Below are 22,284 nucleotides of genomic sequence, written 5' to 3'. Positions count from 1 at the left end.
GGGCACCACCCCATCCAAATGCACATGACGCAGGTGACACAGCCCGGCTAGCGACACCTCTGCATCCACGTCCCTACAAGCGACGTTGCCGAGCATCAACGTCTGCAGGTTAGCCAGCAGAGATAGATCCTGCAAGGTGGCTGTGTAGTTGAGAGTATGGTGGAACATGATGAAGTGCCGCAACTGCGGCATTGGCGGCAGTGGCATCACCATCGAAATGCTAAGGTGCAAGACGCGGAGGTTTTTGGCGTGTGCAATGAGGCAAGTCAGAAACACGACGGCAGTCATGGCATCTGCATCCCCACCGCCTCCACTCCACTGCTTCCGCCGCCAACGCACAGCCAACTGCCTCAACTCAGTGGCACTCGGCTGTGCAGCCATGAGAACCTGAGCAAACTTCCTCCTGTCTGCATCCTTAAATGATAAGCCCATAAATCGGGTGTGGCACAGTCTTGCTGCCACCCATTTTGCACCTGCAACCCATGGTCAACACTCTCAGCGCTTGAGCATGCACGCATGCCTTGATCGTTTGGCTTGCTGGGTGATGCTAACCAAAGGATCCGCATAAACGGTAATGGATGCAGATTGTGGCCTGTTTAGTCTCACCTGCTATGCCCAGATGCGCCCAGTTCCTGACCGAAAAACTTTCCAACCGAACCTTCCACGTTGCTTTGCATGTCCCCGATGCCCTCACCCAATCCTTCAATTCCATGAATTCTGCCACCCTCTGCCATATTTCCTGTGGAAACTCCACAGGAGAAGATTTGTCCTGCACAGGGGCACTTTTGTTATTCCTTTAAATATGGCATCTTGTCTCCAATCTTGTGACGAAAGCGAGACATACTCTTAGATTTGAGGAGCAATTCAAATCAAATTTATTTGTTGACTCTGCTTTCAATACTGGGGTAATCTGTGACTGTACCCTGCGATGAACAGGCATGTGAGCTCTTGTTTCTTCGTCTCGGCATGCTTCGATCACAGATTTGGAAGTCGACATCTTCGGAGACAGAGGAATTTCTTATCGATTAAGAATATTTGACGTATGTATCCCTGGCAGGGACTCCTGCACTCTAACAATTTGAAGCTGATCGGTCCAATGTTTCACAATTACTCAGCTCTGAGGTGGCAGATCTCTAGAGCTGCACTTGAGCTTCCGCGCCACCATTCGCATTGCTGTGGAGCTATTTAGCATCCTATTCTTTATGCTTGTGCAATAGAAGATCGATACTAGAGTCCGCGTCCGTTATAGTGAGTATTATGATTTACAAGGGACCTGGGTAGCAGTGAGGATGGCCGGAGACGACAGGAGCGATGGAGCAGGACCTTCGATGCGAATGAGAGGAGACGATAATGGAAATTCAGGCAACCATTTCCAGCGCAAGTACGGTCACTCTGCAATTCTGAATTAGTATGCGTACTTGTATCTCACATCTGCATCTCCCGTTTTGCTGGCAACTCCGAGTGCACTGAGACTTTCCTGCCAGCATACAAGTCTTAAATACACTTCAAATTCTGTTAGTACTCAACAGACGATGCCACAATATGTCAAATTGCCAAAGAGCACCCTGTGAGCCACCATCCCTGCTGTCCTCTAAGCAACTCGGACACAGCTCACTGAGCTCACGCCTTTTTCTGACACAGGCCCAGCCCAGGGAGGCAGTTCCTGGCAGTGCTGCACAAGAACTTCCTGCTGCAGACGCGCAGCGGCCGCTCTTTCTTTGGGGCTGGGGGATGGGTGGCGCTCCTGCTGGAGATCCTCACGCCAGCCGCCTTCTTCCTGCTGATGTGCCTACCCAAGTACTACTTCGATGTCAAGCCGCAGCCCATCCCCACGCAGCTCTTCCAGGCTATTGACCTGGACCTGCCCAACTGGGCCAACGAATACAAAGGCAAGCTCTTCTCCTCATGAAGACAACTTTAGTTGTCTTTGCACCGAAGAGGCCTGCATGTTTGTCACAGGCCCACCAGGCTGGCTGCACGGTTGTGGTGGGTCCCAGGCACACACTTTACTGCTCTAGTTGGCATTGCTGTCCCTATGACTCAATCTTGCGATTGTCTGGCCGATAGTCTCAAGATTATGAAACAAAAGGGTGGTCTATGAGTGCCAATGAGTGACTCCAACCTGCAGGGCCGGCTGCGGCGAGAGGCTACCGGGCACTGCTGCTGTTCAGCCCCAACACAAGCGAGACAGCGACAGCAGTCATGCGTAATTTTGCGCGCACAGTAGCCTGCCCGGCGGACAATCTCAAAAAATCAGCGTCCTCCCAGAGTTTCTATGCGCTGTTTCGCGACACCGCTGCCCCTGCGCAGTGCGCCGAGCAGCAGCTCTGCTTCAGCTCACAGGGCTGCTGGGACCAAGTGCTCTCTGGGAACCGGGCCAATGTGATTGGCTATGCCACAGAGGTGCCTCCCTTGTGAATGCCTCAGGAGCTGTTTCTGAGAGCATCTTGGAAGGTCAGATTCTGTGTATCAAGACAGCCAAGATGGGCTGAATTGCTATTTGCCGCAATAGGGAGAGCTCTTGCATCTCGTGTGAATTGCCACACATTTCTGATGTTTTCTAGCTGTGTCATCTTCATTGATTATGTAAATTAAAAATGTGCTATGGTGGGCAGGAGGAGGCATTGGATCGGGCTGCAGCAGAGCCAGAGACAGTGGACGCCATAATCACGTTTGACACCGGCGCGAATGACGGAGACATGTCCTACATTGTACGCGGCAATCACACAGAACTGCCCTCCACGCGCCTCACCTACAATGAGTTTGACCTGCTGCCAGATCCCCAGTACCGCATGTACTGGCTCTTTGCCAACATCCAGCAAGCGCTCGACAGGTCAGCTGTTGACCTTACACTCTGCCTTTCACCTCCCATTGTCCCATCATATACTCAATTTGCATCCACCATGGTACAAGCTAGAAGGCCTGTGCCTTTGCAGTGATTTGCACATCAAGGTGAACATTTATCTTGTGATGTTGTTCTTTTTTTGCTCGAAGAAAGGAGCAGTTGTGGTTGCTCAGGGCAATCCTGGGGCGCTCCCTGGGGGAGGGAGAGCGACCAGCAAGGGTGGATGTGGCGGTGAAGCCATTCCCCTGGCCGGCAGTGACATTCGACCCAGCCGCCATCGCCGCGGCTGCCGCTTTCAACCTGCTGCTCGTGTTTGCTTTCCTGAATCCCACGAGGGTCGCAGTGGCGACTGTTGTGCGCGAGAAGGAGCTGCGCCTGCGAGAGGGCATGCGCATCCTCGGCCTTAAGGTACGCAAGTGACAAAATGTCAAGAACCTGCAATTTGCTGCCCTGCAATTTGCCGCAGGATGCAAATGTTGCATGCATGGGCGGCATTGGTGATCTCAACAACATCAGATGCCCATTTTTGCAAGGAAGGCAGCAAGCCACAGACTCAGAGAAGTATTTTTACATGTGCAGAAGTGCATCATTGATTGTTCTCCCATCATGCGGAGAAGTACCCTGTCACCATGGAATCTGTGGTTCTAGTTGTGATTTTGCTCCCCTGCAGCAGTCCATCTGCTCAGCTCATGATGTCGAAGACAGTGCTAAAAAAGCTTTAAAACTGACATGCAGGATGCTGCATACTGGAGCGCGTGGGCGCTGACGCATTTTGCAACGATGGCGCTATCGGGGGCGCTATGTGCTGCAATCGCGCTATACCCCTTCCCGCACACAGACCCTGTGCTGATGCTGGCGCTGCTGTGGCTCACGGCTGCGGCGTTGCTGGCGTTTGCGTACTTCCTGAGTACTCTCTTTTCCAAGTCGCGCGTGGCCGGCATGGCCTCTGCCATGCTCTACGCCGTCGCCATGGTGCCCGGGTGAGTCACTTTGTACCGGCACCACCGCCTATATTCTACACTTTGGGAGAATAACTTACATTGGGTGGACAACTTCGGACTAATATACCAATTTGGCATCTCCTTTTCATGATAGCTCTGTGCACGGGACAAGTTTAAAAAAGTCGGCGCAAGTAGCGCAAGTCTTGCCCATCAAAAGTTGGGGCAGACGTTCCTGCATTGCGCACTGCGGCACGTCCATGCAGATGTCTGCTGGCTGTTGGGCCCTTGTATGTGTGCTGATCAAGGGATCACTGGCACCAAACAGCGTGTGGATGTTGTATTTTTTGTCAGAAAGGGTGCTATCAAGTAATCACTAATTTCCCCGGCTGGCGGGGGGCGGTATAAACAGTGAGCACCGTGCCCACGGTTGATTGGGTCTTGCATGGTTCTGGCGAGTCCATCAGGGGGTAAAATATTGGTAGCCCCTACCCGCAGCTTGTCTGCAGCCTCTGGCAGGAAACGCGTGCAGTAATAAAGATTACAAAAATGACAATAAATTACAACTGCCATGCTGAACAGGTACATAATGCCTACATTCCAGCCGTACGGCGGCTGGGGCTGGCCACTGGCGTGCCTGCTGCCGCCTTCGGCCATCTCGCTGTTCGCCACGGTGCTGCTGAAACTTGAGGGGTCCCAGCGGGGGGTCAGCTGGAGCACTGTCCACCTCAACATGACCTCACAGTACCCCTTCTCCGCTGCCACCGTCCTCCAGATGCTGGCTTTTGATGTCCTGCTCTACGGGCTGCTCACCTGGTACCTTGACCAGGTCCGCTGCCTACTTGAACGATTTCCTGCAAGTGCAAAGCTTGTTGTTTGTGCAGTAGCTGAGCAGCTAACAGCGGGATTGTAAGAGCACGTCGTGCTTTCTTAACACACTGCCTGGCCGCAGGCTGCAGTCAGAGCAGCAGCCATTTCGTTGACACACAGCAAAGCACAGGAGGAACACCAACATGTGCACAGGGTCCTGCGTAATAAAATATGATGCATGTCATTTGTGCCAGGGCCGTGCATAAATAGGGGCACCGTTTGCAGGTGGTTGCCAGCGGGTATGGGCAGAGCCTGCCATGGTACTTCCCATTCCTGCGATCCTACTGGCGGCCGTCAGCGCGACACAGCGGGGCCAAGTCTACCCAGGGACTAGCTATCGACGAGGCGGTAGATGCATCTGCTGGATTGGGGGATGGATCTGCCGGGGAACCAGCCGTAGCGATCAGGCACCTGTGCAAGGACTTTGCAACCACTGATGGGGCCCTGAAGCGGGCAGTTGACAATCTCACGCTGGACGTGCCGGCGCAGCAAGTCACCGCCCTGCTCGGTGAGCGCACCTTAGCATCTAGTTTTATCTGATATAGCTGCTTGCCTGTTACTGAGCTGACTAGAATGATTAAGCTTTCTGTGGCTGTGTGAGCTAGTCCAGACTACTAGCAGAAACAGCACACCACAACAGACAGCACCCTCATGGTCTTGTCCCCAGTATTAAATATCAAGGATCACCGCACTCACAGATCGCGGGGTTGATTTGATATTCTGCAGCACTATTGGTTTAATTTTGAGTTCAAACAAACATTTGAATCCATTTTCTGGGGCATGCAGGGCACAACGGGGCCGGCAAGACGACGGCGATCTCCGTCCTGACAGGCATGCTGACGCCGACAAGCGGGGATGCGCGCGTCTACGGGGCGTCCATCCTGACAGACATGCCGCGCATCCGGCAGAGCCTGGGGGTGTGCCCCCAGTTCGACATCCTGTGGCCGGAGATCAGCGTGCGCGAGCACCTTGCGCTCTACGCCGCCATCAAGGGCTACCGGGGGCACGACGCGCACACTGTAGCGGGCTCTGCTGCTCGGGACGTGGGTGAGGCCCTACTTTGCTCTTTATTTGCACTTTACTGCTCCCTTTTCCCTTCTCTTGTCACGTTTTCTCTGGTATTGTTACAGAAGGATCAAAATTTCATTGCATGAATGCCCTGGATGCTCTGTGACTCATTGCTCCTGCCACGACAGGAAGCGCAGCGCTTGACCTGATTTGTTGTCTAGGCATTCACACAGGTCTCTCTCCCACTGAAGGCTCTGGGAGTGCTTGCTCAACAGAACAAAAGGCGGCCACCGAAGGCTCTGGAACTCTGTGTCTACCAGAGAGATAGATGTGGACCCAATTATCTCTCATAATAGAGTGGCTCAAACGAGTGTCTTGAATTATCAGGGTTGGAGGAGAAGCTGGAGTCAAGGGCCGAGGAGCTTTCGGGCGGGCAGCGCCGCAAGCTGAGCGTGGCCATTGCGTTCCTGGGGGACCCCTCCATCGTCTTCCTCGACGAACCCACCTCCGGCATGGACCCCTACTCGCGCAGGTGCCCCAAGTTTGAGAGCGGCACTGGCCCTGCTGCAGGCTGTTCTGTGCATGTGTTTAGTTGCCTGCAGGTACGACCCTGGAGCTTTTAGTCTGCTGCAGGATCTGCAATGTTTGAGCCCCTCTCATTGCTCAGTACAGTTCCTTGAGAAACGGGTTCAGATGCCTCCCTGTTCTCGGAGTCATCTCTAGATTTGGCGCAGTGATGTGTCTGCGTGGGCGCGATCTCACCTTGTGCCAACGGGGGGAGTGTTGCCATCCAAGCAAGAACGTGCTGGCTGACATTTGTCGCTGTCATCAACTTTAGAGCTGATCCCGAGCATTTGAGTTACGGTGACTCGTACGATGGTATATGTGAAGCAAAAGCAGGACAAGTAGATTTGGTGCATGCCATCTTCAGCAACGCATCTAGCCTTTATGTGGCTGTTAAGGCTTACAGTCATGATCTCCATTGTCATTACTCATACATCGCAAGAATTTTGCGGTGGGGGATTTTCGCAGGACCTGGACATATTCTCTCCAGGTTATGTACATCGGAGTTTTCAAGGCAAAATTTGAGGGGAGGAGCCGCGGTGCGCGCAGGTTCACATGGGAGGTGATACGGCGCAGCCGGGCAGGCCGCGCGATAGTGCTGACGACGCACTCCATGGAGGAGGCCGATCTGCTGGCCGACCGCATCGCCATCATGGCTGCCGGCCGGCTGGTTGCGCAGGGAACGCCCCTGGACCTCAAGGCCCGCTACGGCGTCGGCTACACCCTTACGGTCGTCAAGCAGCGCGCTCCCGAGTCAGACAGGTGAGGAGTCATGGTTGTTGCTTTGTCTATATTTTGTATGCATGCCTCATGGGTCGAGTGCGCTAATTGGTCTTGTTTGCATGTAACAAAACCAACACATTAAAAATTGTGCGCTTTGCCCGAATTCTGCATCTTCACATGAAAGTGAAGCTTGTATCTCAGGAATATCGGTGACTCTTCTTTGACTTAATGCTTTTGGTGCCTTTATTTGCATGTTTCAAGAGGACAAGCCCCTGTAGTCTGTGTGTGAGCCAAGGTAGGAAGCCTTGCTTAAACATTGAGAAAGTGAGAACTCCTTGTTTGCATGCAGGGTTTCCAGCGCGAGGTCAGAGGATGGCAGGAGCAGCGTGGCGTCAATGTCGCGCGTGGTCTCCACGCGTTCCCTCTCCGATCTGTCAGAGGGCGATGCCTCCCTGGACGCCCTGATCAGGCGCCATGTGCCCCAGGCCGTCCTCGTCAGCAGAGGCCCTGCTGAGCTGGCCTTCCGCCTGCCCAAAGAGGCAACCTCACAGTGAGCACACATGCCATCTCCCTTGGCTACCTTCTTTGTCTGTTTTGGAACAGTTTATGTCTGTGCATGGCGCATGCACTTTCTATCCTGGTGGCCTGTGCACGACCTGTCTAACTCCAGCGTGCGGTTGAATCTTTGCCACCTTGTAAGATGGGTAAAAAAACTCAGTTTCTGAGGTTTAAGCCGAGATTGCTTTCTTGGAAGGTTGCGTTCCTGTTTAATTTAATAATAACGAATTTTGTATTTTTCAGGTTTCCGGCGCTGCTGCGGGAGCTGGAAGACAGCAAGGCGGACCTGGGAGTGGACAGCTATGGCCTTGAGGTGACAACCCTTGAAGAGGTCTTTCTGGCCGTTTCCGCTGCGGTGGCCGCCGACGCCAAAGCCGGCCAGCCGCGCCTGCCGGGACCAGCCGAAGATGCCCAGAAAGCAGAGCAGGAAGAGGTGGCAGTAGACGTGGATGGTCTGTCTGGCGGGGCCGGCAGCCGAATCAATGAGGCCAAGGGGAGCCAGGCATCTGTGACTCTGCTCAGGGTGTGTCCCGCTGCCTTCTGTGTATACCATCTGAGCAGAACTTTATGATGAAGGGTCTCCACTTTCATGGATAGTGACAAGCGTGCTCATGTGTTGCGACACATTTAGGGCTTGCAACATACCACCGGCAATGTTTTAGGTGTGGACCCTGATTCGTGAAGCAATCCAGGCAGTCAGCCTTTTGATCAGTGGCCTCTGTCAGTGATGTTGCGCAAGAGCTTGCCAGGGTGTGCACGGCACGCTTCGAGCCCCTTTGTCCTTGAAAATGCTACCAATTAGCAAAATATATTCCTGAACTGACATGTACATCTAATAAGAATTCGGTAAGCTGGCGCCGTATTTCAGTGGATTGCAAACGAAACATGTTACATTGCATAAGAATGTTCCATGCTGCGCAGGGCCTGCCGCTGTACGCGCAGCAGTGGCGAGCGCTGTTTGTGAAGCGGGTGGTGAGCGCGAGGAGGGACAAGCTGGCAGTAGTGATTCAGCTGCTGGTGCCCATTGCGCTCGTTCTGGTGGCCCTGTGGGCGCGCCACGCCACCGACGCATTCCCCCAGGAGCCATACCTCTCCATCTCCAGGTATATGGGGGAGGGCATGTCTTAAAGCTGTATGACTGAGCCCCATAGATGGATGTGCATAAAAAGCTAACACATCTGCTTGTATCTACGGAAAAGTATGCCCTACCTGGGCAGCTCATCCTGGGTTCAGTCTCAGGGAGCGAGGGACTCTGTCAAGTTGCTGATGCCGATGCTCTTTCTGTTTGCTTGTTTTGTATAGTTGAGCAGGAATTCATTTTTCCTCAAACATGGCTTTTATCACAGAATTTCGACAAGCTAAGCAACAAGTGCATGGAGAGGGTTGGTCACACTCCACCCTCGCATTTTCTCTGCAGGCAGGACTGCCTGAGGGACCAGCCGGCGTTGTTCGGTGCGACACCGGACATCCGCGCAAATGCAACGGCGCTGGCCGCCTTTGCTGCAGCGTACCCGGCCGACAAGCTGCGGGACACAGGCGAGCAACGGCTGTGGAACGGGCCATTTTTCGCGCCGGCAGCAGGCACTCTGGACGGCTGGCTTCTGGACCACTGGTACACTGGGACAGCGCAATATGACGCTCTCTTTGTGAACAACTTCACCAGCGCCTCTGAGGTGGGCAAAGATACCTCACCTGTGTTTCTCTCTGTCCAGTCTGATGTTGGGACTTTGTGTACGCAAGGCTGCCTGCTTTGCTGCAGGCAGCACTGTGCTGTCAGTATCCATTATGTTGTCAGTATCCATTATGTGAAATTGGCAGAGTGGAAACCAGAGGCCTTAGGCGATACATGCATCACGACTGCAGGCAACCCGCAGGGCCTACAATAACTTGCAGATAGCACTGTTCAGCACACTGCATGCATTTGGGTCGTCATGGTGTGCATGTCTGACCAATCCTAAAAAGTCCCTGTGAGGTCCCCAGTAAATTTCAAGCTCTTGCTCAGTTGGCGATATTTGTGCAGGTGCTGGCACAGGGCGGCAGCGTGTCCTACACACTGATGTTCAACACAACGGCCACGCATGGGCTGCCAGCGGCCCTCAACGCAGCCAGCAATGCGCTGCTGCGGTCTATACAGGGGCCAGAGTATCAGGGAAACATCCGCGTGGCCAATCACCCCATGCCCACCCTGCAGAACGAGGCTGCCGTCAAGTTCAGCAAGGTCGCCGGTGCGTAACCTTGCCCCTTAATCAGGGATGACCCATGTACACCGTTGGCATTTACATACTGCATGCAGCAAGTTCCCTTTCCTGCCCAAATTGGCGCCTGCCTTACCGGCTTACAGACTCTCTGTCTTCCTTGTTCAGTTCCAACTCGAGCAATATCTGTCAAGCATTACCAGAGCTGCAATCATGGTATCTTTATCCATTTGAAGCACGACCAGAGCTGTGCTAATCATGTTATCTTTATCCAGTATTATCCAGTTTACTCAATTCTCCGCTGGTGCTTCAATAGCAATGGGCCTCAGATCTTTATATTTGATACCGCACAGGCTGATTGTAATAGCAGCAGATTCTTGTCACCCGAGCTAGGTTTGGCTGCAGACACTTCCTGCTGGTGCTATGCCATCGTCGTCCAGGCTGTTCCACTCCTAGTGTGTCCGGCGTGAGCAGGCAACCTGCTGCTGCTGCTGTGCCATCATCGGTCAGGCTGGTTCACATGTGCTATGTTTGGCTGTGCAGGCGACCTGCTGCTGGTGCTGTGCCTGACGATGGCGGCGAGTGTGCTGAGCGCCAGTTTCGCGGTGTTCCTGGTGCGTGAGCGCGAGTCACACTCCAAGAGCGTCCAGGTGGTGGCCGGCGCGCCCCCCTCAGCATTCTGGGGGGCCACCTACGCCTGGGACCTCCTCAACTTCTCCATCCCAGCCCTCGGTGAATTCTCCCGCTCACTGCAGCGCTTCCCTTCCGCTTTCTTCACTGCTCTCAATTATACTTCACGTCACAGCTGTTCAGCTGCTAGGGCTCTGAAGACATGTGCAGATGTCTTGAATTGAGGACATGTGCATGTTTACAGATGTCTTGAATACTTAACATAGAGACTGCGGCTGCATGACGGCAGCTGCAGTGCAGATGCATTGTTTCAATTCAATTACCTCCAATGTGTGATGTGGGCATGATGTCATGTCCTGCGATATAGACATGGCATGTGCTCTTTTCTAGGACAATTCCTGCAGTGCTTTGGAGTTTTTGCCGGTGCTCACCTGTGGTGCCCGCTTGCGCAGGCATCATAGTGTGCTTCTTCTGCTTCGACCTGCCCCAGTTCCGCGGCGAGCGCATGGCGGCCGTCGTGGCACTGCTCTGGCTCTTCGGCGCAGCAGGCCTCGCTCTCACCTACCTCCTCAGCTTCGCCTTCTCTGTGAGCATTCATTCCCCTCTTATCATACCACCCACCTTGCCCAGATGTGCCTTGCCTTGCCTGAAACCTCTTCAGATGGTACCAGCTTGAGCTCAGAGCCTGCTGCACTCTGATATAAAAATGTGAATGTTCAAAAAATTGACCAAGTGCTGCACTTATTGTAGAGAAGTGGCACAGCTGCATTGATGACTACGCTTCCTTGGTCAAAAAAATCACTAGCGTAAAGTCTATCAACGACGGTGGGACCATTCTGAGGCTGCATGTTTGTTTGTGGAGAAGCTGCCAGACAGGGAAGGCTGGCAGGGAATTATTGACAATTTGTTGCAAAGCACCTAGCCCTATGGGCTGGAACAAACATGTACTAATAATGATTGTTGCGTGGCCACAGGATGAGATGTTGGCGCTCCAGCGCATTAACAGCTACACCTTTTTGATTGGCTACCTGGGCTTCCTGGCCACTTGGATCCTGGACACCGTCTACTCCCTCCTGCACCGCGCCGGCGTCAAAGCCACCGATGACGGCCTCAAGACCGTCCTGCGCGCAGTGTCGCCCCACTATGCCCTCGCCAGGTCAGCCGCTGTGCTCATTTCATCATTTTGTGTGTCGTATTCCCCCCACTATGCCAGGTCAGCCGCCATGCTCACTTGATGATCCCTCTGCAAAATGACATTTACATGCTAGGCAAACAAGCATGGCATCATGGTGGCTGCTCTGTCTGGCCTTGGTGGGTGTGGTCAGGGCATACCGAGATCGAGTGAAGTGTGAGCTGCTGTCTCTTTCTCAAATATCGTGCGCTGCAGTGTCTCGTACTGCTGGAACTGGGTGAGCTCTTTGGACGGTCTGTTCACCCTTGTCACAAGATCAATTCAGAAGAGGGATGCAATGCCTGCTGTGCATGCCCCCTGATGCAGAATCATGTAAGTGCAGGGGTATTTACGAGGTGACTGAGACGTACGGGGAGGAGAGAGGGGAGCCCAACACCTCCCCCTGGGTCTGGAATGCCGCTGGACAGCAAATGGCATGGATGGGCATCCAAGCCGCTGGTGCGCATCCCTTAGACCTGCAAAATTACATCTGCACATGCCCTTCAAAAGTTCAAAGTTTTCTTCCTGTATCACCAGAAAGTTTTGGCATGTGGGCTTTGGACCCTGCAAGGCAAGCTGCATTGGAACTGCGTCAGCTTGGTGTAGGACACCTGTCCGATGTGCTTGTCCTGTGTTGTCCAAAGCCCTGCCACTTGCATGCACCCATGGCGGGAAGCAAAGAGGTGCCATTGTCAGCATAATAGGTACAATATGTACAGCTTAAAGACATTCTGTGTCATGCCCAGTATACATGGTGCTCACTTTGCTGGTGGAGTCTGGCTGGCTGGGTCGCACGCATGCGTCAGCCAAGCAGCTGCTCCGGCGGTGCTGGCGCGCCGTTGGCCGCGGCAAGCGGAGGGCCGGGGCAGGCTATGACAGGCTGCAGCAGGTGTGCTGCCAACCTGGCAATACCAAGAATGAGCATCGCACAAGACCTCGTCATGTTTCATGCCATGCATAGTTTATGCGCTGTCTCGTCAACTGCCGCAATAGCTTGTGTGGCTACCAATGCAGAGTCCACTATGTCCATCGGTGGTGCGCTACCAGATTGCAGTACTTGTGTTGTTCCGGCAATGAGAAGTTTCAGAAAATGGTGTGGATGCTGCACCAGGAAGAGGAGGCGGGTTTGGAGGACGGTCTGCAGGGCTGGGATGACGAGAATGCATATGAGGATGAGGATGTCAGGGCGGAACGCATTGCCATGCAAGCAGGTGCGGGCAGCCCCACAAGATTCCAGTTAAATTATAAGCCTGGAGCAAGTTGCATAATTCAGTCTCACCCAGCACGCACAACTGGCAGTGCTTCACTCGCGCAATCTTGTTTTTGGCGAAGGTCCTTGCAAAGGATACCGGAAGGAGCCCACGCACTTACTATGGTTCGGTATCTTCAGTAGGATTGAAGTACAAGCTGTAGTGCTCAACAAAAGGACAAGATGCAGCTGTAATGCAGCTTATGCAGCTTTATTGGCTACAGCTGGAAATGCAGCAAGCTGCATGCAGCTTTAATACAGGTGCAGCTGTAGCTCCAGCGGCGTTAAGCTGCTGCAGCTGCAACTCTTGTCTTGAGCAGTGGCAAACCGGCAGACCGATGCGTGCGCAGGTGCGAGGCCGGAGGAGTGGCAGGTGCTGGTGGCGGGTCTGGAGAAGTGGTACAGCCGGGGCACATGGCAGCCCCCGCTGCGTGCGCTGCGAGGTTTGTGGCTGGGGGTTGGCGAGGGCGAGTGCTTCGGCCTGCTCGGCGTCAACGGCGCCGGCAAAACCACCGCCTTCCGACTGCTCACAGGTCCGCGATTCGACTCCTCCACCGCCAGCGTCTTTTTTCTGCTGTTTTGTTTTGATGGGTTTGAAAACGGTCGACAGCAGAGCCCATTCAAGGGCGCCCGAGCAAGGGTTGCTATTGGTGCTGTAGAGAATGAAGTGTGGCAGTGCACCTAAATGTATATACAGCTGTGAGTGAGCTTCTCAGCTGGCGCGTGCAATATGAAAAATTGTGCTGTGATACTTGCAGGCGAGCTGAGGCCGGACGAGGGTGATGCGTTCGTGGCGGGGCACTCCATCAGGACTCAGCTTGCAGCTGCGCGGCAGCAGCTGGGCTACTGCCCTCAGGTGAACTCCACCACCTAGCCCTCATTACCTGTGTGCTTAGCAAAATGCTTAGCAAAAGGCCTCGCACCTACAGGCGACGAGAGCAGACATACTGAGGTCCCGGCAGGCGATGTAAATACTGAGCACCATGGTTGATTGTGTCTTACTTGGATCTGACAAGTCCGACAAGGGGTCGAGGTTATACGTGCAGCTTATTTGCATTCGCTCGTTGCGTCTGGCACAACGCATGCACAATGACAATACTGAGGTGTTGCTGTGTTCATGTGAGCAGTTCAGCGCGCTGCCGGGGGCGCTGACTGGGCGGGAGGTGCTGCAGATGTATGCGCGTCTCAGGGGCGTTCCCTCGGACCACATCGAGCACACTGTGCAGGACCTGCTCCAGCGCATCGACCTGACAGAATACGCGGACAGGCATGCCTTGCACCGTTCTTGTGCCCACCCATATTCTCGTTCAGCTTGTCTGCTTATGCACCTTGCCTCTTGCAGGAAACGCATGTACTGCAGTTGTTAAATCTCCTTGGCTTCCAGCGCAGAGTCTGCAAAGAAGCCACTCACGATCCCTGGGCTTGCCTGAAGGTCCTCAAGGGCGCATGCTACAGCTTCTCCTGCAGACTCTACAAGGAATGAATGGTGTCTTACTGTCACTCTATGAGCTAAGAAGCCAGAATACTGTGCGCGCAGGGTGTGCGAGACGTACAGCGGGGGAAACAAGCGCAAGCTGAGCGTGGCAGTGGCGCTGGTGGGGGGCCCAGCGGTGGTGCTCATGGACGAGCCCTCCACCGGCATGGACCCGGGCGCCAAGCGGTTCCTGTGGGACCTCATTCAGAAGCAGGTCGTCGACCAGGGTGCGTGCTCCCCGCTTTACTCTTACCCTCACGTACTCTCATTCCAGACCAGGGTGCATGTACCACAGTCATGTTACCATATTCTCTTGCCCCTTCTGTTACAGCATGCGGTGCCTGCGGTGGGTGTCCCACCTTTGCAATTCTATCGAGACGTCAAGTGTCGGAATATCCAAATCCTGAAGGAGGAAGCGAACGATCAAATTTGGGGCGGCATGGGTATTGATTGATTTTATGGCATACATGGGGTGGTGAGGGGTCTTCGGGTGTCATTGCATTCTGCACACGGGTGCACCGTGTGCTGACATCAGAAGATCCATCATCATGATGGCTTTGACTGAGAAACCCTTCAGTCGAGGCGATAACGAGGTCGGCTGTGCTTCCGCGCAGGGCACACGGTGCTGCTGACGTCGCACAGCATGGAGGAGTGCGAGGCGCTCTGCAGCCGCATCGGCATTCTGTCGGCCGGCCGCCTGCGCTGCCTCGGGGCCGTGCAGCACCTGAAGAACCGCTTCGGCGCCGGCTACCTGCTCACCCTGCGCCTGAACAGGCAGCGCTCGGGTCCCCCTGCCGCCGCCGGGGGGCCAGGCCCCCCGCTGCAGCCTGTGGAGGCCGCTGCGGTGGCGTGGGTGCAGCGTGCAGCGCCTGCCGCGCAGCTGCAGCCGACAGGCGGCCGGTCGCCCGACACCCTCTGCTTCAGCATTGCGCAACAGGTGACTGTCTTCACAACCCACCATCCTCTGCCATGACATCATGTATGATGCTGCTGCTTGCGTGACTTCTAGAGATCTGAGTAACCCTCTATAGGAGTGGAAAGCTGCCGATTCCAGTGGAAGTGCTTGGCCGGTACATAAGTATGGCGATTTTTCAGTTGCTCACTTACAGATCATGTGAAATTCTGTCTAGAAGGCTTTCTCATGTCCATCAATCGCTGCGCCCATGCTGCTTTGCAGACCATGGTAGTGTCACACGGCAAGACATTCCAAAAGAGTGTGATTGGGGCTCAAGGGAATGTGCTGTTGGATGCCAAGGGCTGTGGGAGGATCATGGTGTTGAGCCAGCCGATGAGACTTGCTGTGGGTGTACAGGATTTGGACCTGCCGTCCCTGTTTGCCAGCATGGAGGCTGCGCGCGCTGAGCTGGGAGTGGAAGAGTACTCCATTTCGCAGACCACCCTGGAGCATGTCTTTGTGGCGCTGGCCGAGATCGGCACGCAGCAAGACAGCACTACTGCCATGCAGTGATGCAGTGAGTTGCATCGTAGCCGCCCAGCAGCAGCTGGCGAGTCTGACAATACTTCTGACGGAGCACTGCTGGTAACGTTGCATTGGATGTCATTGACTGATCAGTGCACCACAGTCGCTCAAGCACTCGCTCATTAGATGTTACATCGGCGCAAGCTGCTCTCAAACAGATGCCATTTACTTCGCTTTAAATCTATCAATATCTTTGGTGCAAGTTTGAGCCTGCTGCCATGTAGATTATTACCAGTTTGTAGCACAGATCTTTGGCTTTGTGTAATGGTACATGTCTGGTCATACAGTCATAGGCCTAGCGGCCCTTCAGCTATTGCCTTTTGTCGCATATTGATTAATTGCCATGTCTTTGTAAACTCTCTAAGGCAGCCACTGCTTCATCCGCCAGCTCTGTCAGGCCCCTCATTCTCAGAATCTGCATGCAATAAATACCTGTTAATCAAGACTGGTATGAACAGCTTCCTTAAAATAACCCAGCTCAACTTACTGTACACCACGGCTTTCCGGCGGACTCACCTCTACAAACGACTGCAGCTTATCACATCGCTTGATCTTGTGAATTCGCCTCTGCAGGGCCACCTCTGACATGGTGTTGATTCTGTAGAGGTTGTGCTCATCCAGCCCTCTTGCATCTGATGCCTGAGCTGAGCTGCTCTGGCCGTCCTTCTGGCAAAATGGTCTCCTGAATGATCATGTTGAAGCTTTGAAGATGTGATATGAATCTGACAAAGACTCTTCGTCACGCGAGGCCTGGACAAGGTTCCAACCAGAGAGCATTGAAGAAGCAAAAGGGTACCTGGGTTCCGGTACAAGTGCTGCTCGCAGCTCAGGAGCCTCCCCTTTGATACGTAGAGAAGCTCTGGTAGGGACATGCAGCCGCTCGGACCTTCTCGAAGGATTTTGAGGGTTGTTGTTTTCTATCTGTCGTTTCCTGCTCTTTGTTTTCACATACCGTCCTGAAGCTGCGAACGCCTCCAGCGAGCTGATTATACCCATTTCTACCAGAATCTGTTTATTTCTGGCTATCCTGTCAGCTCTCTGCCGCTCATAGTCACACATCAACTCAACTTCCAAGCCATCCTGTGTGCTTTCTGACGCAGTATCCATCCTTTCACTCCTTGTACCACGGCAAACATCAGCGACAATCGCAAAGAATACTTGCAATACTGCACCACATGTGCAGGTTGGCCGGCAACCTGCAGCTGTCCTGCCAAATTTCATACGTGGACAAATTTGAAGTAGATATACATGTACTGTACAGGCAATTTGTGATGCAATGTGGCATGTGTGCTGCTTGGTTGAAGAGGTGGAATAATGTGTATCTGAGCTGAACGTTGGAACACACTGGAAGGCAACAACTCTTGCAATTGCATGCAAGGCCCTGCGACTGGGATATGTGGCCAGCCAGTCAACTGCACTGGTTTGTGCGCATCGGGTATGGAACAATGAAAGCAAAAGATTTGGAATTTTGGATTCCAAGTGTTGATTGATGACATCTGCTGCAGCTCATCCTGCCTGTGCGCATGTTCGTATGACAAACTCCGTATGAATGCATGGATGGGAGCAGCACTGCCAGAGAATGCATCATAATCAGATCCAAGTGTTGATTGAGATTATTACAGGTTTCTTTCAGATATTGCTGTTCACAAGACAGGCTGCCAGAAACTGTTCAGACAGTTACTTTCAGTTCAGTTCGATAAGTCACGGTACAGCAAATCAGAAGCTCCTCTAAAGAATGGGTGTTTCAATGCGCTCAGAAGTTGCTCTTGGCGTCCTTGTAGGCACCTGGAGGGCAGCACAACAGCCAGTAAGCATGCTGCAATAATTTCGGGGAAAAGGATTGGACGGCAGCAGCAGCTGATAGCATGCCTGTCACTATCAGGAGGAGAGTTCCAAGAGCTGTGCTAGTCCAATATTCTTAATTATGCAGCAGCAGCAGCAGCAGGTCGTGAATTTTTGACTGGGAATATGAGCGCACCCTTGGCCTCGCCCTTAGCATCCTTGAACCTTCCCTTGAGGTCTCCCTTCACGTCCTTTGCAGCTCCCTCGATCTGCAATGAGCATCGACAGTGTCAAAACATGGAACAATCTGCCAATCCAATGGCCACAACTGACAGTATTCAAAATATTATCGGCCACGACAGCACCAGATAAAGGAAACCACAATAAATCGCACCCAAAATAATTTGTTCACCCAAATGGCATCACCCAATGCTGGTCAAGCAAGATGGTCAGTAAACTCACGGAGTCGTCGTTCTTGATGATCTTCCAAAGCACGAGGCCTCCCAGCACGGCGGCAACGCCGATCACGATTTGCTGCAGGAAATCACAGAAATAAGTCAGGGACACCTAGACTTTACGTGTGTCGCGCAATCTCCGACGCTCGCGCGTGCAAAAAGTCTTCATGCTGTGAAGAGATTTGCGCCACTGCTGTAGAAGGATACGTAGATCGTGTAGAGACGATATTTGATTCAAAGTGCAGCCGATCGATGAGGAGAGAGAACCTAACACAAGAAACAGATCGATCCTAAAAGGCACGCTGCTGACACGACACCTTTCCTAGAGAGTTCCACAGGGCCTCGTGATACGCAGGTGGGAAATCAATTAATAGATGTAGCTTCAAGCTGTGAGCAAGGCTTGCAAAAGTTTCGACCTCTCAGAATAGGAACAATCGCGATGGAACGTCCGGCATCTTCAATGTACCAGAAAGGGCACGAGCCAACACACTCCTAGATCCCTCAAACGCAAAGGATTTGGAATGAGACAGAAAGGTGTAAAAGCGGCAGAACCTGACAGGTTGCATACCCCATCAATTGTCAATTCCACCAACCACCCATCTACTGGAAGCTGTGGCGCTCGAGCATACCTTGATTGTCTGGTCGTCGGCGGCCATCTCTGCGAATTGGTTTGTTAACTTGTTGTCCGAAGAATCGAAGTTTCAGGTCGTTGAGAGTAGCAAAGAGTCTGTCAAGTGATCGAAGAAAGTGGTGGGTTTCCAGAAGGTGCGTCGCTGTATTATCCGGAGCGGAATACCTTGTTACCTCACAGCTCCACCCCAGCTTCCAAAGCCTTCAAAATGAACTTTCAAGTATGATCGCTTGGATTACGGACCCTTTCAACTGTGTATAAGTAGGCTTGATTAGGATAAACAGAACTGATGCCATGGGGGGGGATTGATTTGCATTGAAAGCTTCCTCTGCAGAGTGTAAAAGATTATCGACAGCAGTGTGTGGTGCTTCGAATGGAGTATTGAAAGGTGCGACTACGCTCTGCGTTCCTGTGGCTATACATGCTCAGATCAATCTGGGAACATATGGTCAGGAGCTTCACTCCTGAACTCTCTGTTGTGCAGGTGCATCAGTGCCTGGCCGTGCCACATTTCCAAACATTGATGCAACAACAGAAGCATCTGATGTGGATCCAGACGGATTAACAGCCAAATCTTACAAGAGATTCTGTAAACGAGGGGAGGCGATCCTGTCTTGGGCCTAGCGTGCTCAACAGCATTGAAATGATCAATGCCACCAGTGAATTCTGGGCACGTGATCTTAGCAGGGAGCCGTCCAAGGCTGCCCTTCAGGGATACAGTGGAATATTTTGCCTATGGAGCAAACATGTCAGGGCGCACCCTGCAGAAGAGGGGTGTCCACCCCATTGCAGTGGAGCCAGCTCAACTGCCAGCATCCTGGACCCTGGCTTTTGCCCACAGAGGCGGCTACGCAACTCTTATTGAAGAGCCCCTGAAATTGGGCAGAAGTGATCATGGGCCAGGACGTCTTTATTACCCCGGCCCTCATGGAGTACTGTACACTTTGACCTTGACAGAATTTGATCAAATTGCCAGCCGCGAGACTGGCTATCGCACAATTAATCTGGTAGTAGAGACATCTGTGGGCAAGCAGGTTGCAGCCAGGGCATTTCAGTCTCAGAAGCTGCTGCGACTCAGGGAAAGTCTGCCTCCCAGGCAGCAGTACCTGGATCTGATGCTGCATGGGGCCAGGGAGCATGGGCTGTGCGATGAGTACTGTCGGTGGCTTAGAGCAGTGCCCACAATAGCTTTGGGGACTCCGCTGGGCCCGGAATACTTTGAGACAGAGTCTGAGGCCCTAGCCAGGCTCGCAGCGGTGTCGCTGGCAGTTGCAGGCGGTTTCTGGGCTGCCGCGCATGGCAGCCGCTGAGTCGTGACAAGACAGCTGGCACTGCATGCCGGGCAGATTGTGGCAACTCATGACTGCTGGGCTTGAAGTCGCGCATGCAAGTGCATGTTTGCAGCCAGAGAGTGTGCCTCTGCCAAGATGGATTGAGGCCTCCCCATAGGGCCCGGGGTTAGACTTGAACAATGTTTATCCATGTGTGGCATACATTCATGAAGTAGAGCCTTCATGAGAGCTTGGTCCCTTGACGTCAAGTCGACTTGCAAGTGACTAGAGCCTCGGAAGTACATATGTATTACTCCTCAACACACGCAGTCAATTCCGAAATTGATCTCAGGAGTCCAATTATTGCAAATGATCGCCACGGTGTGCCGGCAGTGCTGGCAGCAGTACCGAAATCAATGAGGCTATAGCTAGGCTAGCTCCACTGCTTCCCATTATCGAGCGCATGTGTGCATCAGGCCTAGGTGCAGGCGCATGTCCACATGGAAAGTGGAAAGGAGGGGACGTTCCACACCCGAGGCCTTCAGGAATTTTGATACAAGAAGAGCATTGATACAAGAGAATTTCTGTAGGAGTACAAACGGGTGATAGCCTGCCTAAGACACATGCAGTAAGGGTGGATCAGCTGCAGCAGTAAACCTACCGTCAGCAGCATTGAAATCTGGCAAGCAACATGGAAGCAAACAAAGCGGATGGTATACAACTCTGGCTCAACTTCCAGGAGTCAACTTCCTTCCCCAGGTGAATCTCCTTGGCAGATGCAGCTGTCGGGCAGCTTCCCGATTGAGGAGATCCAGAGGGAAGCTGCGTCCTTTAATCTGATCTTACCTCGTTCTTTTGCCTTCGATTGAGTCTCACTTCCCGCATCTTCTAAACGCGCCAGAGCCCAGTAAAGCTTATTCATACGACGACCACTGCTTGCTGAACCCACGAAGCGTTCTCGAGACTGCACAACCATTTACCAGGTACGTGCACGGCCGGCCATGCCGCCAATTTCTGGTGAACGTGAGGCACAATGGCCAGCCCGTCGACAGCTGTGAGATTTGATGCTTTGTAGTTTTTAGAGAAATAAGAATCAGCCAAGGTCAAAGATGGAGACTTTCAGAGTGTCGAGTGACAGGTCAGCTGGGAACACCTCGGACACTGAAGTTGTAAGGATTTGAGTTTGAGTCATCTGCAGCTCTGGGTTTTAGCTTGTTTCTGACCATATCTTCTGTAAAGAAGGTGCAAGGCAGCAGGAATGGCTGTAAACTCAGCAGGAGAGGCAGATGTTGGCGGACGACCGGCTTTTGCGGTTCTGACTTCAATTTTGTGATGTTGCTGCAGGTCGTGTGAGTGAGTAGCGAAGATGACACAAGACGCTGGACAGGTGAGGAGTTGTTCTCAGTGGAGGCGAGAAGGATATTGCAAAACTTTCGAGTGCACATCTCAACGTATCACCCCCTCAGCCGTGCCCCTGGAGCGTTGACGAGGGTCTCCACAGGAAGAATCTAAACATTTGTCTGGCTTTGCAGTTCCTGCTTGCCCTTCTAGCTGGAGTTGGTGCCTTCACCGTCCTCCACATCTTGGGCTTTGGCACAATCTACAAGGTATTGCACTGTCGCCTCCTTACAATACAATGGGCCTGAGACATGCTGGCTGTGCCAGTTCTGAACTAACCGTGCTTGAATGATCTGGCTGACGTGGTGCTGATCTTTGCACAGGCCTCCTACGCCGGTTTGGCACTTGTTGGCGGTTTCTTTGCATACAAGGCTTTCAAGGGCGAGTCCTTGGACAATGCTGCTGGTGACCTGAAGGTGCGCCAATGTCATATGCCACCCACCATGAGATGATGCCTGTCAAATAGTTTGGTACAATGTTTGCTGCCCTTCCCCACGCTGTTCGTCTGGCCACTCCTTATGAATAGAGTGCGCGATCCGCTTTATAATTCCTTGCTGGTGATGTCTGAAGCTTTGAGAGTCTATTCAACTGACCTTCTGTGTGTTGCTGCAGCGCAACGTGAACAAGAACTACCGGGAAGCCAAGGGTGCCGTCGGTGATGCCTACAATGAGGCACGCAGCAAGGCCAGATAGACAAATTGTTGCCGCTTGAATGCTGAGAGTGTGCTGACTGTTCAGAAAATGATAAGCCTGCCAGAAATTTTGCACAGCTCTGTTCTGCGGGTGTACTTGTCCTGAAGGCTGCACAGACGCCAACGTGACGCCAATTTTGAACACAAGAGAAGTTTTCAAATTGCCTGTGTTGATCAACTGAGTTGAGACTGACTGAGATATGGGCTGTTCACCAATGCCAATACAGCAGGAGAAATGCCTTGTAATGATGTGTCCAATAATAATTTGTTTGGATCATCCACCTCTTGAAAGACATGCAAGGGTTGATGCAGTCCCAACAGGCCAGATGGTGGCGTATGCTTGTGCACAC

At 52.9% G+C, this 22,284-nt stretch overlaps 4 protein-coding genes across 4 annotated transcripts; 3 read left to right on the top strand and 1 right to left on the bottom strand.

The window, feature by feature from the left end:
• Positions 1-166: 166 nt before the first annotated feature.
• On the top strand, positions 167-15,693 carry COCSUDRAFT_42319 (P-loop containing nucleoside triphosphate hydrolase protein; the record flags this gene model as incomplete). The annotated part of the gene is made up of 27 exons (XM_005647157.1): positions 167-225; positions 1,642-1,810; positions 2,616-2,833; positions 3,019-3,253; positions 3,581-3,825; positions 4,366-4,612; positions 4,879-5,161; positions 5,440-5,700; positions 6,049-6,193; positions 6,775-6,987; positions 7,298-7,498; positions 7,750-8,029; positions 8,428-8,609; positions 8,924-9,179; positions 9,527-9,731; positions 10,245-10,433; positions 10,784-10,917; positions 11,306-11,487; positions 11,846-11,961; positions 12,249-12,391; positions 12,614-12,713; positions 13,102-13,284; positions 13,510-13,607; positions 13,879-14,102; positions 14,289-14,452; positions 14,840-15,162; positions 15,538-15,693. The coding sequence occupies 27 exons, from the start codon at positions 167-169 to the stop codon at positions 15,691-15,693; spliced, it is 5,211 nt and encodes a 1,736-aa protein (XP_005647214.1).
• A 1,617-nt stretch (positions 15,694-17,310) lies between these two features.
• Positions 17,311-18,674, bottom strand: COCSUDRAFT_33358 (hypothetical protein). Its single transcript, XM_005647156.1, has 4 exons — positions 18,572-18,674; positions 17,950-18,021; positions 17,684-17,756; positions 17,311-17,490 (listed from the first exon to the last, which is right to left on the bottom strand). The coding sequence occupies exons 1-4, from the start codon at positions 18,596-18,598 to the stop codon at positions 17,459-17,461; spliced, it is 204 nt and encodes a 67-aa protein (XP_005647213.1). The 5' UTR covers positions 18,599-18,674; the 3' UTR covers positions 17,311-17,458.
• A 421-nt stretch (positions 18,675-19,095) lies between these two features.
• On the top strand, positions 19,096-20,141 carry COCSUDRAFT_33357 (hypothetical protein). The gene has a single exon (XM_005647155.1). The coding sequence runs from the start codon at positions 19,224-19,226 to the stop codon at positions 19,881-19,883; it is 660 nt and encodes a 219-aa protein (XP_005647212.1). The 5' UTR covers positions 19,096-19,223; the 3' UTR covers positions 19,884-20,141.
• Positions 20,142-20,756: 615 nt separating this feature from the next.
• On the top strand, positions 20,757-22,193 carry COCSUDRAFT_66333 (hypothetical protein). Its single transcript, XM_005647154.1, has 5 exons — positions 20,757-20,827; positions 21,189-21,231; positions 21,377-21,451; positions 21,566-21,658; positions 21,855-22,193. Exons 2-5 carry the CDS (start codon positions 21,211-21,213, stop codon positions 21,933-21,935), a joined length of 270 nt encoding a protein of 89 aa, XP_005647211.1. The 5' UTR covers positions 20,757-20,827; positions 21,189-21,210; the 3' UTR covers positions 21,936-22,193.
• The last annotated feature ends 91 nt before the right edge of the window (positions 22,194-22,284 follow it).

The sequence above is a fragment of the Coccomyxa subellipsoidea genome, assembly GCF_000258705.1.
Source record: "Coccomyxa subellipsoidea C-169, whole genome shotgun sequence".
Taxonomy (NCBI): Eukaryota; Viridiplantae; Chlorophyta; class Trebouxiophyceae; family Coccomyxaceae; genus Coccomyxa; species Coccomyxa subellipsoidea.
Note: the sequence above shows the minus strand (reverse complement) of the source record. Positions and strands in the feature narration are given on the sequence as shown.